The sequence below is a fragment of the Lutra lutra genome, chromosome 7 (assembly GCF_902655055.1).
Source record: "Lutra lutra chromosome 7, mLutLut1.2, whole genome shotgun sequence".
Lineage (NCBI taxonomy): Eukaryota > Metazoa > Chordata > Mammalia > Carnivora > Mustelidae > Lutra > Lutra lutra.
Window position 1 is genome coordinate 60,941,658 of NC_062284.1, and position 15,999 is coordinate 60,957,656.

At 44.3% G+C, this 15,999-nt stretch overlaps 2 protein-coding genes across 3 annotated transcripts in view; one reads left to right on the forward strand and one right to left on the reverse strand.

Moving 5' to 3' along the window:
• Window positions 1–15,999, forward strand: part of NUSAP1 (nucleolar and spindle associated protein 1) — a 33,235-nt gene that overhangs the window by 2,294 nt on the left and 14,942 nt on the right. The window contains exons 2-5 of the mRNA XM_047738497.1: window positions 3,676–3,744; window positions 9,341–9,514; window positions 10,455–10,611; window positions 14,896–14,997. Coding sequence (XP_047594453.1) covers window positions 3,676–3,744; window positions 9,341–9,514; window positions 10,455–10,611; window positions 14,896–14,997 — 502 coding nt within the window. The remainder of the gene's footprint in view (window positions 1–3,675; window positions 3,745–9,340; window positions 9,515–10,454; window positions 10,612–14,895; window positions 14,998–15,999) is intronic.
• NDUFAF1 (NADH:ubiquinone oxidoreductase complex assembly factor 1) overlaps window positions 14,943–15,999 on the reverse strand; it is a 32,292-nt gene continuing 31,235 nt past the window's right edge. The window contains exon 7 of one of the 2 annotated variants that reach the window (XR_007128840.1): window positions 14,943–14,961. The gene's annotated coding sequence lies outside the window, so the exon portion shown is untranslated. The remainder of the gene's footprint in view (window positions 14,962–15,999) is intronic. The other variant, XM_047738500.1, reaches the window with a different exon arrangement.

Genomic DNA, 15,999 nt, shown 5'->3' on the forward strand with positions numbered 1-15,999 from the left:
AGCAGAGAGTTTCCTCATCTTTCCACCATCAAACCCTCAGGCCATTCCCCAGCTGTCCCATTGTACTTTATGTTCTTCTGAGGGCAGCCTAGCCATTTGTGCCAGGGATCCTTGTTCCCACCTCCAGGGCTTGCGCACCTGCACTTAGCTCCTCCCCTACATCAATTTCTCCTGCTCAGCTGGCTCAGTTCCCTAAAGGATGCTATCAAGTCTTAATAGTCTCCATCTTAGGGGTGCCTGGGTGGCTCAGTGGGTTAAAGCCTCTGCCTTCGGCTTGGGTCATGATTCCAGGGTCCTGGGATCGAGCCCCACATCGGGCTCTCTGCTCAGCGGGGAGCCTGCCCCCTCCTCTCTCTCTGCCTGCCTCTCTGCCTACTTGTGATCTGTATTTGTCAAATAAATAAAATCTTAAAAAAAAAAAAAAAGTCCCCATCTTAAACGAAAAACCTCTCCTGACCACTTGTCCTTAATCTTCTGCTCAATTTCTCTGTTCTTTTCCACTGAAACGGCTCTTACCAAGGCCACAAGGCTCCGCAACTTTCAAAGCTTGTGATACATCTCTGTCCAACCCTGCTATTTGGCAGGTTTGAATCTTCCTTATTTGCTTAAACCACTTTCACCACTTTTCACTCCTGAAGTCTGACCTCTGCTTACCATCACCAGTGTTGCAGACCTAGGCCACAGCCTGTCTGCGGCTCTCCTGCCTCTATTCTTGCCTCCGGGTAGTTATTCTCTTGTAATCAAGGCAATATTTGTTGTTGTTGTTGTTTTTAAGATTTTATTTATTTATTTGACAGAGATCACAAGCAGACGGAGAGGCAGGCAGAGAGAGAGAGAGGGAAGCAGGCTCCCTGCTGAGCAGAGAGCCCGATGTGGGACTCGATCCCAGGACCCTGAGATCACGACCTGAGCCGAAGGCAGCGGCTCAACCCACTGAGCCACCCAGGCGCCCCAAGGCAATATTTGAAACGTTGAACACGCCACTATTTCTGCTCAGTGCCCCCGCCATTGACTTGCCTCACACCTAAAATAAAATCCAGACTCCTACAAATGTAATGTGAGAAACTGGGTTTGATCCTGATTTGAAGGGGAATTTTTTAAAAGAAAACAGCTAAAAATTGAGGAAATTGAAATTTGAGGGCTACATTTCAGAGGATTTTAGGAAATTAATATATTTCCTAGGTATGATAACTTATTAGAGGTTATATAAGAAAACAACCCTTGTTTTTGGGAGATGAGGCTGATGTATTTAGTGGGAAAGTATCGTGTTGGCTGGAACTTATTTTCAACTAAGTTGGCAAGAAATACGTTACTATAGAGCTACTATGAGACTGTGTTAATGATTGCTGAATCTAGGTGGGGAGAATAAAATTGTTTATTATACTATTTCAACTTTCCTATGGACTTGACATTTTTTTAAAAGGTTTTTTTGTTTGTTTTTTTTAATTTGAGACAGAGCATGAACAGGGGAGAGAGGCAGAGGGGGAGGGAGAATCAGATCCCCACTGAGCAGGGAGCCCGAAGCAGCATCCATTACCATGCTCCACGACACTGGCTTCCTTCTGTCCTTATAGTTCACCAGCCCACCTCAGGCCTTGGTGCCCCCTCTACTTGGAATGCGCTTTCCCACATCTTGGCCTGCTGCTTCTTCATGTTCACATCTCCATTGAAAAGTCACCACCTCTGAGAGGCCTTTCCTGACCCTCCTACCTCAGGGAGCACCCTCCTCTAGTCCCCAGGTTAATTTTCTGGTAGCCCCTGATATCCTATCATTTTTTGAGCTTCGTTAATAGACAAGCCCACCACGGGTGGTTCCTAGAGTGGAGACCTTGTGTTTTTGGCTCATCACTGTCTCTCCTGTGCCTGGAACCATGTGCAGTGTGATCAGTGCTTGTTGACCTGCTGATCCTAACACGTGTACCTCCTGCTTGGCCCTCATGAGCCTCACCCAGAGCATTGAACCTGATAAATGCTCTCACCTGGCTCTGCCACGGGCACCTTTCATCATTGTCACGTGTCTGATGAGGTTTTTGTGGTATTTTAAGTCTGGAAACCTGTACAATATAGAGCCTATGATTAACATTACTGTATGGTCTACTTAAAAATGTGCTATCGTCTTACATGCAGGGTTCTTAAAACCAAACAAACAAAAGACAAAACAAAGAGGGGGTGGTAGGAAACTGTTGGTGACAGAGAAGATTATGACAGTGGTAATGGTTTCACGGGTATATATCACCAAATACATGTCATTGTGTATATTAGATGTCTGTAGGTCATTCATACCTCAGTGAAGTGGTTGGTGGAAAAAATGAAGAACCAAGAGTGCCTGAATTCTGCCCTACCAATGACCCCCTTCACGGAGAAGGCCCCAAGAGACATTCAAGGAGCAACAGCAGTAGAAAATAAAAGCCACTTTATTACTAGCTGGTGTGGTGCCTGAGACCTTGACGCAGGGCATACTGGTAAACCGGCTGAGGGATGGGCTTCACACCCTAAGCACAGCCTCTCCTAACGCCCCAAACCAAATCCGGATCCCTGCCGTTCTCTCCTAGACACCTGGTCAAAGATAAATGGTATGAGCTGTGGTGGCTGGGCCTACACTGAGAAGGAAATATCTGGTTCTCCGCTTCCTGAGTGGAAGAAGAGGAAAAAACAACCCAACCAATATGCTTGACCTTTCAAAAGTCCAAGAAACTAATCAATCAGATTAGTGTTTCTCAGGAAGGAAGGGTTTCTCAGGGTGAGAAGAGAAACTAGGAGTCCCTTCCCCCAGAGACCTGGAACCATCCTCCCACCACACCCCCCACTCAAGCCTGCCTGTGTTTGGAATTCCTGGTCTGAGAGATCCCCACCATGTTACATCAGCTGCCCAAGCCAGGAGCTGGGTGTAATACAGTTTCACTGTTCCTCAACCCCTGTCTTCATACTGACTTTACTTCCTTAAAAGGTTTTGAATATGTCCCTATTGCCTTAGTCCTGCTCTAGCTCAGGCCATAGTCCTTCCTGGTTTCCTCTCCTGGCCTCCCAGCTGTTTTGCTGGCTTCTGCCTTTCTGCCATCCAGCGCATCCTGCACGTGGTCCTGCTGGAGTGATCATTCTGAGTAATGCAGAACTGGTCACTGTCTGGCACTGCTAGACTCTTCCAAAGCTGCCCTTTGCGGGTAAAGCTCCTACGCTTAACAGGCTTACAAGGCCTGGCAGGATCAGCCCCTGCCCATGTTCTCCAGTGTCTTCCCTCCCCTTGCCTGAGCAGCTCCATGCTTTAGCCATAGTGAACTTGAGTTCCCCAAACTCCACCCTCCTTCTTTCCTTCCCAGGCAATTTACCCCTTCCCTGTGGCCACCTCTGCCCCATTTATCCTTCAGACCTCAGCAGCCGCAAACATCATGTCTTCATCTTAGAACTGGTGTGTCCAGTTACCTGCTCAAGTCTATCCCGGCTGTCTCGTGCACAACAGCGTGGGTATCCTTATGTTGGTGCTTAGCCCAGGGTATCTGTTGTCATTGCCTCTTAACCTGTTTCACTTCCCCATTCTTCTGCGGAGCCTGTCCAGAGGACATTTGAGGAATACTAGAACAGGAGAATAATTATCCTCAAAAACGGGAAAGTTAATAACCTATCTTTTTTGCTTGCTTTTTTTTGGCCCTACTGATAAAGTCTCGAACTCTCCTGCAGGCAGACAAGTTGCTAAAAGCCTTGAAAGCCCACCTTAAACATGAGGCAAAAAAAGAAAATGAGAATCAGGTAAGTAATATATATATTTTTTTACCACCTATTAAATACTAAGACCATTATATTTAATTAATGAGCAGTAAACACAACCAGTGATGACATGCTATTTATCCCCAAAGAGATCATTTTAAGTAATAATAAATCCTTTGATAATAACTATTTGCTATAAAAAAAAAAAAAAAAACCTGCCTAGTAGTGAGTAACCTGCTGAATAAGATGTTCTCATAAAAATGCAAGGGTTATGAATTACTAGTTGCCAAACCTTACAAGAGCTAGCTTGGTATGAGCAAGGAAGGAACAGGATTTGAAGCCCAAAAAATCCACGTTAAGTAGCAGTTCTGTCATTTCTTTTTATGTGATCTTGGAAAACTGAAATGCCTTTATTCCTAGTTTCCTATTCTTTACAATGGAGATAGTACCTGCTCTACTGAATTGAATGTTACGAAAATGAAATGAAGTAGGGCCTGTGAGAGTGGTCTGTGGTGCTCTGGAAACCAGAGTGGTGGGAGAGGGGCTGTCATGGCTGCTTCAGACCGAAGGTTTTGACAGGGCCTGACCTAGTCCACAGATGCTGTGTTAGGGTGAGGATTCTAAACTTGAGAGAGAGGAAAATCCAGAAAGGCCTTAAGGCCCTGTGCTTTGAAGAGCATTCATTATCTATCTGGAAATGGAGATAAATGTAAATATGAATTGAGAATCCTAGCTACTAACTCCCCCTGTCTTTATCATCTTTATATTCCAAGTTATAAACATTTAAAACTGCTACTACTCAAAATTCTTTTGGGGTGCCTGAGTGGCTCAGTCAGTTGAGCATCCAGCTCTTGATCTCAGCTCAGGTCTTCATCCCAGGGTCATGTTTCCAAGCCCTACACTGGGCTTCATGCTGGGTGTGGAGCCTACTTAAAAAATAAACATAAGTAAAAATTAAAAATGTACAGCAAAATTCTTGTGATTCCAGGTTTAATTAAAATAGACAACAAAAAAGGATCAATTTTGAATTCTAGCTTTAAGATTTTATTTTACATCAACTAAATCTCCATCCCTCTTTTTATATATAACTCTCTTAATGATTAAGAATACATGATTAAGAGGCACCTGGGTGGCTCAGTAGGTTAAAGCCTCTGCCTTTGACTCAGGTCATGATCCCAGGGTCCTGGGATTGAGCCCTGAGTCAGACTCTCTGCTCAGCAGGGAGCCTGCTTCCTCCTCTCTTTCTCTGCCTGCCTCTCTGCCTATTGTGATCTCCATCTGTCAAATAAATAAATAAATAAATCTTAAAAGAAAAATACATAATTAAGGAGTGCCTGGGTGACTCAGATGGTTAAGTGTCTGTCTTCAGCTCAGGTCATGATCTGCAGGTCCTAGGATAGAGCCTCATGTCCGGTTCACTGCTCAGCGGGAGTCTGCCTCTGCCTCTCCCCCTGCTTGTGCTCTGTCTCTGTATCTCTCTCAAATGAATTAAAAAAAAAAAAGATGATTAGTACCATTGGAAATCAAGACTTTAGTTTGGATGGTAGTTAAGAGTAATTAATAGTTAATTAGTAGTTAATAGAGTAAAATCATCCCGTATCTATCATATTTCAAATTTAACATCTCAGGGGCCATTCCATTTTGAAAAAAATTCACAAAAGCATGATGATAGTCCAAATTCAGTTAGATAAAGAACTCCTAAGTGTTGAATCTAAATAGTAAGCTTAGGGCGCCTGGGTGGCTCAGCCAGTTAAGCGTCTGCCTTCAGCTGGGATCATGATCCCACGGTCTTGCAATCCCACGGTCCTCCTTTCAGTGGGGAGTTTGCTTCTCCCTCTCCTTCTGTACTCCCCACCCCTGGCTTGTGCCCTCTCGCTCATGCTGTCTCTCTCTCAAACAAAATCTTTAAAAAAAAAAAAAAAAAGTGAGCTTAAAGGTTTATTTATTTTTAGGGAGAAACGTATGCATAAGCGTGTGCAGGGGCTGAGTTAGAGATCGGGAAAGAGAATCCTTAAGCAGATTTCCCAATAAGCAGCACTCAGTCCCAGGGCCCCGAGATTGTGACCTGAGCTGAATTCAAGAGTCGGCTGCTCAAACAACTGAGCCACCCAAGTGCCCCTCAATAGTGAGCTTAGATGAGAAGACCTGATACAAAAAAGAGTTGGTTTTTCTAAAGCTGCAGGGGGAGTCAACACAGCCCAAGTGCACAGCAAAGAGATCATTGATGCTACCAATGACAGATGTGTAAACTTCCAGACCCCCCCCCCAAATCCTCCCGTAGGGGATGCACAGGTGTTGGTCCTATCTGAGTGAGTGGGACATCACTCCTTACGGAAGACTTATTCTTGTACTTATGGTCAGCCTTAACTGTAGGAGTTGGAGCAGCTTGGTATGTGGATTCGTTTGGCTGTGTTCCAAGGACTGCCTTGTCTGAACCACGGGTCCTCCGTCAGTCTAGGAGTTAGGCAAATCTGTTACAAGTGCATCACAGTGCATTGGGAATGAACACCTCCCTGATCACTATCCGCCTCCCAGACTAGCCTGTGTTTAAGGTGCATGGGATTAAAACCAGCGATGTTCAGGACTGTGCTAACAGACATCTAAACAGGACAGTTCTGGACCTGTCCTGCCCTCTTCTAATAGGGAGTTCCCGCAGGAGGGCTGAATAAGCACTTTAAAAGTGTCCCTGTAGTCCAACGATACGAGTAACCTGAGGGTGTCACTTGTATAGTGGAAGCAGCTTCTTTTTCTTCACCATGCCTCTCCAGGGAGTTGGGAAGCAGGATCCAGATAGCATCTTTCTCCTCTCCTGTATCCCCACCTTTGAACTGGTATTTTCACCTGTCACTTGCAATGAATTCACAGGTGCAGCTTGGTGTGCTGTACCACGCTCTTCTCATTCCTTAGCTCCTGTACCTTTCCTTGCCATTCTTCATCCTAGACCTTGCATCACTTGCAACTGTGTCACTTCTGCATTATTTTACTTCTGTCTAAAATCTGCCGTTCTGCTCTCTAAGCCTCATTATTCTTGGACTTCCACATTTATTTTATATTGTGGTTCTTATTACAGGATATATGGGTGAGTCATTTGAGGAGATTTTTACAAATAGTGGTAGATAGCACTCATCATACTCCAGGCCCGCTCAGTCAGCTCTCAGAGGGTGGAGTCCAGGCAGCCCCGTGCAGTAGAGTAAAAATAGGATACAAAGCACTCTACCCACCTCTGCCACACGCAGAGCACCAGGTGTCAGGACCAGGTAGAATATTGGAAGGCTTCTCTGCAAGGAAATTTGATGGCATCAAGCTCCGGCTTCTGTCTTCTGGCATTCAGTGGTTCCCTTGCATAACAGCCTCCTCCTCGAGTAAGGACCCTAGTGGATCAGGTCCTGCCAGATAAGGCCCTGCCACACATCCAAGTCTCTGATGAGGTCTGCCTTGTTTTTTTGAAATAGGATAGACAGCCAACAGTCACCAGACATTTGAGGGGAAGGCTGCAGTGGGAGAGAGCACCTCTCTCCCTAAAAGAGGGTCCTCTCCCTAAAAGAAGACCCTAACGGATACCCAGATGACCCAGAAAACAAACAAAAAGGTCTAAGAAAAAAAGCCTTTCAAGAACTAAATGATTTATCAACTAGAATCAAGCTACACAGACATGGCACAGATGATTCAATTAAGGTTATATAACAAGCTATAAATGTTAACAAGTTAGAGAATAGATGACATTGAGCAAAAAAGGACAAGAGGTGAAGGGAAGTATAAGGATTCTGTACTTAGATTTTACAGGAGGCTTTAGTGTAGTGTAGTGTAGGTGTGGGACAAGATGTAAAGGTTTCAGAGTCCTTAGGGGAGCAAAGGTAATAGAGTGAAGGGGTACATTGCTCTTGGAAGATGGGAGAGGAGCGTGGGACCAGTGAGCTAAACTGTAGCCCATGATAGGCACTGAAAACAGCTGCTGCAGCCACAAATGCATAGGTACCCCCCGACCCCGGCAAACCCCGTGTGATCTGTAAGTGACCACCTAAAGTGAAGGAAGCCCTAGAAATGGGAGGGCTAGGGTGGAGAAGCAACTGCTTTCCATTAGAATCTCTTCAGTACTTCTTAATTTTTTTTAGCCACAGGTGTATTTCAGATCAGCTCCTAATTAGAATTTAGTGTAAAAACAAAAACACCAGAAGCAAATCAAACCTCTCCTTTATACTGTGTAGGTAAGAAGACAGGCCTTCTGCTGTCTTCTCCTGTCTTCTGCTGAAGACAGGCCTTCCTCATACTCATGATCATTTCTCGCTTACTTTTTTTCCTAGTGCTTCCATAGTTTGATTTTTACATTTAAATCTTTTACCCAGGGGTGTCTGGGTGGCTCAGTTGGTTAAGCATCTGCCTTTGGTCCAAGTCATGATCTCTGGTTCCTGGGATCGAGCCCCACATTGGGCTCCCTGCTTAGCGAGGAGCCTGCTTCTCCCTCTGCCTCTCCTGCTCATGATCTTTCTGTATCTGAAGTGAATAAATAAAATCTTAAAAAAAAAAAAAAAAAACTTTGACCCATCCAGATTGCATTTGTGTGTGAAAAAACAATCAGGTTTCATTTCCCTCCCCACCAAAAAGATAAGCAGAGTTAATTTTCTCTGCATCATGCGTTGAATCATGAATCTAGTCTTCCCCCGCCCCCCATTATTATAAAGTGTAACTATTATCAAACAATGTGTTCTTACATAAGCAAGTCTATTTGGGATAATCTGATCCTTGTACCACTCTGTTCTAATAATGGAGCTCTTTTAGTTTCTGTTAGTACAGGTGTCATTCTTACCTTCCTCTCTTATTCTGGCCTTGGACAAGTTACTTTAGACTCTCTAAGCCTCAATTTGCCTCTCTGTGAACTGGGGATAATGTTAGTGCATATCTTATAGGCTTTGAGGAATAAGTAAGATAACCCATGTAAATATCCCAATGAAGTTGTAATATTAGCTGTAATTATTGGAACATACTGCCTAGTACTGCTTTGTGTATATTCAAAAGAAAATTAATGCTAATTTGCTTACTTACTCATATTAAGAAAACTTTGAATTCTTTCCTAGCCTAGTTTTTAAGCTGGGGTTATTAAGTGTGATCGTTTTTCTTTTTAAGATTTTATTTTTTGGGGCACCTGGGTGGCTCAGTCGTTAAGCATTTGCCTTTGGCTTGGGTCATGATCCTGGGATCCTGGGATTGAATCCTGCATCAGGCTCCCTGCTCAGCGGGAAGCCTGCTTCTCCCTCTCCCACGCCCCCACTTGTGTTCCCTCTATCGTTGTCTCTCTCAGTCAAATAAAGTCTTAAAAAAAAAAAAAAAAAACTTTATTTGTCTGAGAGAAAGAGCACAAGTGGGGAGAGCGGCAGGCAGAAGGAGAAGCAGGCTCCCCACTGAGCAGGGAGCCCAATGCAGGACTCGATCTCAGGACCCTGGGATCATGACCTCAGCTGAAGGCAGACGCCTAACCTACTGAGCCACCCGGGGATCCCTGATTGTTTCTTTCCAAAGGCTCTCAAATTCGTGTCCTGGCCTATACTTTAGTACAAGAGCGTTTTAAAATTAACTTTTGAAAATATGTTTTCTATTCAGTTTAAATTCTGATTCTTCCTGAACACTGTAACTCTAAAAATAGGACGTGGCAGATGAATATCTTTCTTTCCACGATGGAAGTCAGACCTCTGCATCGTCCTGTGAGGAGGCTGAGCTGCAGAGCCATAGCCAGGAACAAACTAAGAGGGAGCCACTTGGTCATGGCACCAAAACCAGGAGAAGGTGCAGGACAGTCCTCAGGAACCCTGACACTCAGGTGAATGGACGTGTGCAAATTCTGACCACCACCTGTGCCAAAATTGGCATATTCTTGGGAAACTTTCTCTTTGAATTTCCTTATGATACCAAACGGTTGTAAACTCTGTGCTGTGAGCTCCGTGAAAGCACAGACCCAAGTCTAGACGGGTCGTCACACCCTGGGTGCTGGCACGTGGGAAGTACTCACTGAGGAGTAAGCACAAATTCAATATGGGTTTAGGAAATATGAAAGTGAGGGAAGTGCTCCCCTAAGTGAGGGCTGGTAAGAAGGAAAGAGAAACCAACATTAGTAGGATTCTTTTTTTTTTTTTTTTTTTCCCAACTGGCCTTAGACCTAGTGATCACTCTTCTGTTGGTCATTCAGCAGAATGGTCCTGGGATTAGCCAGAGCCTTCCCTCAGTTACTTGGAGAAGACTCTGATTTTACTTTTTATTCGCTCATTCAAATGTAACTTTACAGGACATAGTCCTATTTTTTTTTTTTTTTAAGATTTTATTTATTTACTTCACAGAGAGAGAGAGATCACAAGCAGGCAGAGAGGCAGGCAGAGAGAGAGATAGAGGAGGAAGCAGGTTCTCCGCCGAGCGGAGAGCCCGATGCGGGACTCGATCCCAGGACCCTGAGATCATGACCCGAGCCGAAGGCAGAGGCTTAACCCACTGAGCCACCCAGGCGCCCCCATAGTCCTAATTTTTATTTTCTAGCCCCATAGAGTCCCTCAGCCATTAGACTATCCATTTACCCCTCGAAGAGCTTACCTTGCTATTTAAGCTTTTCAGTGGGCCCTAGTAGGTCCTCTTCCCAGCTCCGCCCCTCAGAAATCTAATTCTCTACTTTTCTTCCTTTAGCCCCTTTCCAGTGTGGGTGCCGATCTTTGGAAGGCAATGGTGACTTTTCATCATTTAAATCCTTTCTTCCCTTTTAATATTTGTGGCAGGATCATTCAGAGATAAAAGTAAGTGATCACACTGAATTCCAGAATCAAGAGAAGCAGGAACACCAGGATCTCAGAACAGTTGCAGAAGTGCCTTCACCACCAGATGAGATCCAAGGAGAGGAGAATGCCGTTTCCTCAGGAAAAAGAAGAAGAAATGGTATGCCAAATAAGGAAAACCAAACTGAAAGCCTGAGATTCCAGGGGTATCCCTGTGCATTCATTTCCTAGGACTGACCTAACAAAGTACCCCCAAACCAGACACTTTGTCCTCAGGTCCTGTCAGGGTCACTAAAGGTTAAGACTTGCACATACCGTTCTGAAGAACACAATTCAAACCAGAACGCCATGCTGTAAAACTAAGTGTTCTACAGTGACCGCCGAAGTGAAAACTAAACACAGTCGACCATCAGGTCCTCTTCAGTACTGTTGTGGAAAAACCAAGGTAATAGTGGTAGCTGAACAGTTTAGGCAAGTTGATATCTATGCAGATAAAATGTGGGCTCTCCTCCTCCAGATACCAGTGCACGGAGCTGTGTGCGTGCCTGCTCCCCCACGACTCCTGAAGGGGAACCGCAGAGTCTCTCTTAGTGGGGGGGGGGGGGGGTGCTTTTATTTTGGTAAATGTATACTTTCCTTAGTTTCTAACCTTCTAAAAACCTCTTCCCCAAACTGTGTCAACTAAAAGTTTGTTTCAAGGAGACCAGAAACCTTGAGTTCCCCCAAACCCAACAGGACCGGGGGCTTCATGAGTTCCTTGCCTGGGAAACCTGCCCACTGCGCGGTATCTCATGTTCGCTTCCCCGCAGCAGCCCTGTCTGCGCCACAGGGCAGGGCCTGATGGAGGGGGAGAGAGAAGGCGACCCACTCCCATGCCCTCCATACAGTGATGTGCAGAATTTCTAATGCTAACCCGTTCCTCCTTCCCAGAATTTGGACTGTCTTACTAAATGTCGACAGTTCCTGGAGGTAGAGCTGCTGATTCTGACTGAGACTGGGAGCCTGCAATTTTTTTTTTTTTTTTTTTTAAAGATTTTATTTATTTATTTATTTAACAGAGATCACAGTAGGCAGAGAGGCAGGCAGAGAGGAAGAAGCACGCTGCCTGCTGAGCAGAGAGCCCGATGCGGGGCTCAATCCCAGAACTCTGGGATCATGACCTGAGCTGAAGGCAGAGGCTTAACCCACTGAGCCACCCAGGCGCCCCAAGCCTGCAATTTTTTAATCAACACCCTGGGGAATTAAGATGCATATGCCTCCTAAGCCCAGTTTAAAATCATGATTTAGAGCAAGATATAGAAAAATGTGACCAAGAGTCAGAAGTGGGGGTGGAATTACCAGCATCCACCCCATCTTTTTGTAAGGGAAATTTAGCTGCAGGACCTGGTTTCAAGAGCATGGAGAAACGGGGGGACACATTAAGTTCCCCTAATGAAACACATGCTATAGGGAGAACAAAAATAGGATCACATAGTTTCTGGTAAGAACTTTTTTTTTTTTTTTTTTTTTTTTGACTTTTTATTTTGACATAATTTCAGAACAATACCAAGTGTTGCTATGTTCTTGATCTCCAAAATGTTAACATTGTGCAGCATTTCCTTTGGTCCTTCTCTATTTATATTTCTATAGGTATTGTCTACATTTTGTTCCCTGAGAGTCAGATGCAGAAAAGTGTTCCTTTAGGCTTTAGGGGCACCTGCCTGGCTGGCTGAGTTGGTAGAACATGCAGCTCTTGATCTCAGGGTTGTGAGTTCAAGCCCCACGTTGGGCTTAGAGCTTAAAATAAAACAAACACAGGATTTTCTCGTACAAGTGTATGGAGTACAAAAAGCTCATTGGAAGGGGTTCATATTCCATGTATGCAACTAACCTTTAAGAAACTACTGTTGTTGGGCGCCTGGGTGGCTCAGTGGGTTGAGACTCTGCCTTCGGCTTGGGTCATGATCTCTCGGTCCTGGATTGAGGCCCGCATCGGGCTCTCTGCTCAGTGGGGAGCCTGCTTCCCCCTCTCTCTCTGCCTGCCTCTCTACCTGCTTGTGATCTCTCTGTCAACTAAATAAAATCTTTGGGTGGGGGGTAGAAACTACTGTTTGTCAAGTGGTACTTAGCATTGTATCAGAAAAGACTATTCACTGTTCTCTGAAAAGGCTTAATATTACAATACTCTCCCCTTTCAAACACCTGTTTGTGGCAAGATTTGTTTTCCTATGTACTTCAAACAAAAAAATACATCATAATATAGTGTATGCAAAAGCAGATAAGAGAATCCAGCTGTCTTTAAGTCAGACATTCGGTAAATGGTGAAAATATACCATCTTCTCGCTATTTTTGTCTTAGAAATTTTAGCCATTTTTCGTAAATGTTTTTGTTAACCTATAACAAGTACATTTTTTAGTGTATCAAATTTTTTAATGTTTTAATTGTAATATCTACTGGCACATACTGATAGAATGTAAACAAAAATAGGGGGGGTCCTTCATAATTTCTAAGAGTCTAACACGATCCTGCGACTAGAAGTGCAAGAAGTGCTACGCTGTTCTGGAGATGACGTCATTTAGGGTTCATGAGTTATTCCAGTCATGCCCATTAAAGCAAAGGAAAATCTTGGTTCTGGGAATTCAGTGTCCTATCTCTTTAGTCTGCTTTAATCTGGAACATCTTCAGATGTTCCTTCGTCTTTGAGGATTTTTGTTTATTTTGGATGTTTACATTTTTTAATAAAGGCCACTTTTGTTGGGTCCTTGGCCTTGGTTTGTCTAGTAAGTGCTGAGGGTTAGATTTAGATGCTGGACGTGCGGCAGGATCCCACAGAGTAATCCTCAGTCACTGCTCCCAGAAGGCACAGGTGGTGGCTTGTGATGACCTTAAGAAGTTGCCCCTTTGTGAAGTGGCTTTTTTTTTTCCCCCATTTGTAGTATCTGGCAAGAAGTGACTCTGACTCCATAAATATCCTGTTGTGCATGGACCGTTACCTTTCTGGTTTTAGAGGCCAGCTCCAAGCAGAAGCCTCTGCAGGCCCTCCTGCCCTACCCCGGCACTCTTTGATGTCTTATGGACGCGCTGGGAAACCTCCCGTCTGAGGGACATGATTATACATAGTAGTTCTTGAAAATCCATTTGGATATTTTTAAGTAGATTGCCTCAAGTTGGAAAAGATAACAGAATGTGGTCATAAGTGAAGGGAAAATGGCCAATACATACACCCTGATTTCAACAGGATTTAAAGAATAAAAACTAGTAGGGAAGAGGAGGACCTGAGGAAATAGGCCGAAATGCTCATGGGTAAGGATGTTTCTTAGGTTGGTGGGATTGTGTGGGGGGGTGTGTGGGTGTGTTTTTAAGATTTGATTTTTAAGAAATCTCTACGCCTATTTGTCTAATTTGGTGATTAAACTTACAACCCTGAGATCAAGAGTCACACACTCTACCAACTGAACCAGCCAGCCATCCTAGGATTGTGGGATTTTTACTGTTCGAGTTACAATAATCGGTTCATAGCAAAAGTTTTGAAAAAGTTTTCTTAAATTATTAATTAATTATTTGAGAGCGAGCATGAGCAGAGAGAGAAGCAGACTCAGCACTGAGCAGGGAGGCCAATCAAGCCTCAATCCCAGGACCCTGGGATCATAACCAGAGTTGAAGGCAGATGCTTAACCCACTGAGCCACCCAGGTGCCCATTAAATTTCTGATCTATTTACATAACTTCTATACAAGGAAGCATAAAATTTCTTCCTACTTGAAGTGTATGAGCTAAAATTGTATTGATGCTACAACTACTTCTTTGTGCTCATTTTTCCCACCATCTTAGCACACCCCATCACAAGAAAGTGCCATGTTAACTTCTAGACCTTTTTTTTTTTTTTTAAGATTTTATTTATTTGACAGAGATCACAAGTAGGCAGAGAGAGAGGAGGAAGCAGGCTCCCTGCTGAGCAGAGAGCCCGATGTGGGGCTCCATCCCAGGACCCTGGGACCATGACCTGAGCCGAAGGCAGAGGCTTTAACCCACTGAGCCACCCAGGCATCCCGAGACCTTTTTTTTTTTTCTTTTAAGCTTTATTTATTTTAGTGATCTCTACACCCAGCATGGGAGTTGAAATTACAACCCTGAGATCAAGACTCGTACACTCTGACTGAGCCAGCCAGACGCCCCCAGCTTCTAGACGTTTCTTAATAGGAAGAACTTGTTTCGAAATCTTTGATTAGTTCTGTTTCTTTTTTTTTTTTTTTTTTTAAGATTTTATCTATTTGTCAGAGAGATGGGGGGAGAGAGCAAGCACAGGCAGACAGAACGGCAGGCAGAGGGAGAAGCAGGTTCCCGGACGAGCAAGGAGCCCGATGTGGGACTCGATCCCAGGACGCTGGGATCATGACCTGAGCCGAAGGCAGCTGCTTAACCAACTGAGCCACCCAGGCGTCCCAGTTCTGTTTCTTTCGATTTAGGTAATGAAGATTCTAAGGTACCTTCAGAAGGAAAGAAGTCTCTCTACACAGATGGGTTTTCCAAACCTGGAAAAAGCAAAAGAACTATAAGCACAACTCCAAGTAAGTTTTACACACACAGAAACAAAGTAATAGTTGGCGCCTTTGGGCTAACGCCGAATACTCAGTGTGCAGGGACAGCTGAAGGCCTGAATGCTGGAATTGGGCCTGCCATCCATCTTCTCTCATTTTCTAGCTCTGAGACCAGGGGCCTCTTAGCCTCGGTAAACCCACTTCCTCACTTTCCAGTGGGAGTGCATATACTACCTATTTTGTCAGGTCGATGAAGTTGGCCCTCCAGTTCTAGATCCCCGCCTAAAGCCGTGACTGCAGTAAAGCGAATGCAATGGGTTTGTGTCCTCGGGATGGAAAAGTTCTGTTTATGCTGTACTATAGTTTAAGTGTGTGATAAGTGTTACATCTCAAAGAACAATGCATGTATTCTAATTAAATAATTCATTGCTAAAGAATGCTAGCCATCATGTGAACTTGCAGCAAAGTGGTCATCTTTTTTGCTGGCCAAGGGTCTTGTCTCCGTGTGGATGGCTCTGAACGAGGGAGATGGATGGTGGTTGCTGAAGGTCGGGGGGGCTGCGACAGTTTCTAAGAACAAGGCCACAGTGAAGTTTGCCTCAACCACTGACTTCCTTTAACAAATGATTTCTCTATAGAGTGCAGTATTGTTGATAGTATTTTACTCCCAGTAGAACTTCATCCAAAGCTGGAGCCCATCTTCTCAAACCCTGCTGCTGCTTTATCAACTGAATTTATTCTGAATATTCTAAACCCTTTGTTGTCATTTCAACAGTCTTCGCAGCGTCTTTGCCAGGAGTAGATTCCATTGTCCATCTGTAAGAGGCAACTCCTCATCCATGAGTTGTATCATGAGATGGCACCAAGTCAGTCACATCTTTAGGCTCCACTTCTCCTTCTAGTTCTCTTGCTATTCCCACCACAACTGTAGTTACTTCCTCCACTGAAGTCTTGAGCTCCTCAAAGTCATCCTTGAGGGCTGGAATCAGCTCCTTCCAAACTTCTATTTGTGCTGATATTTTGGTTTCTTTT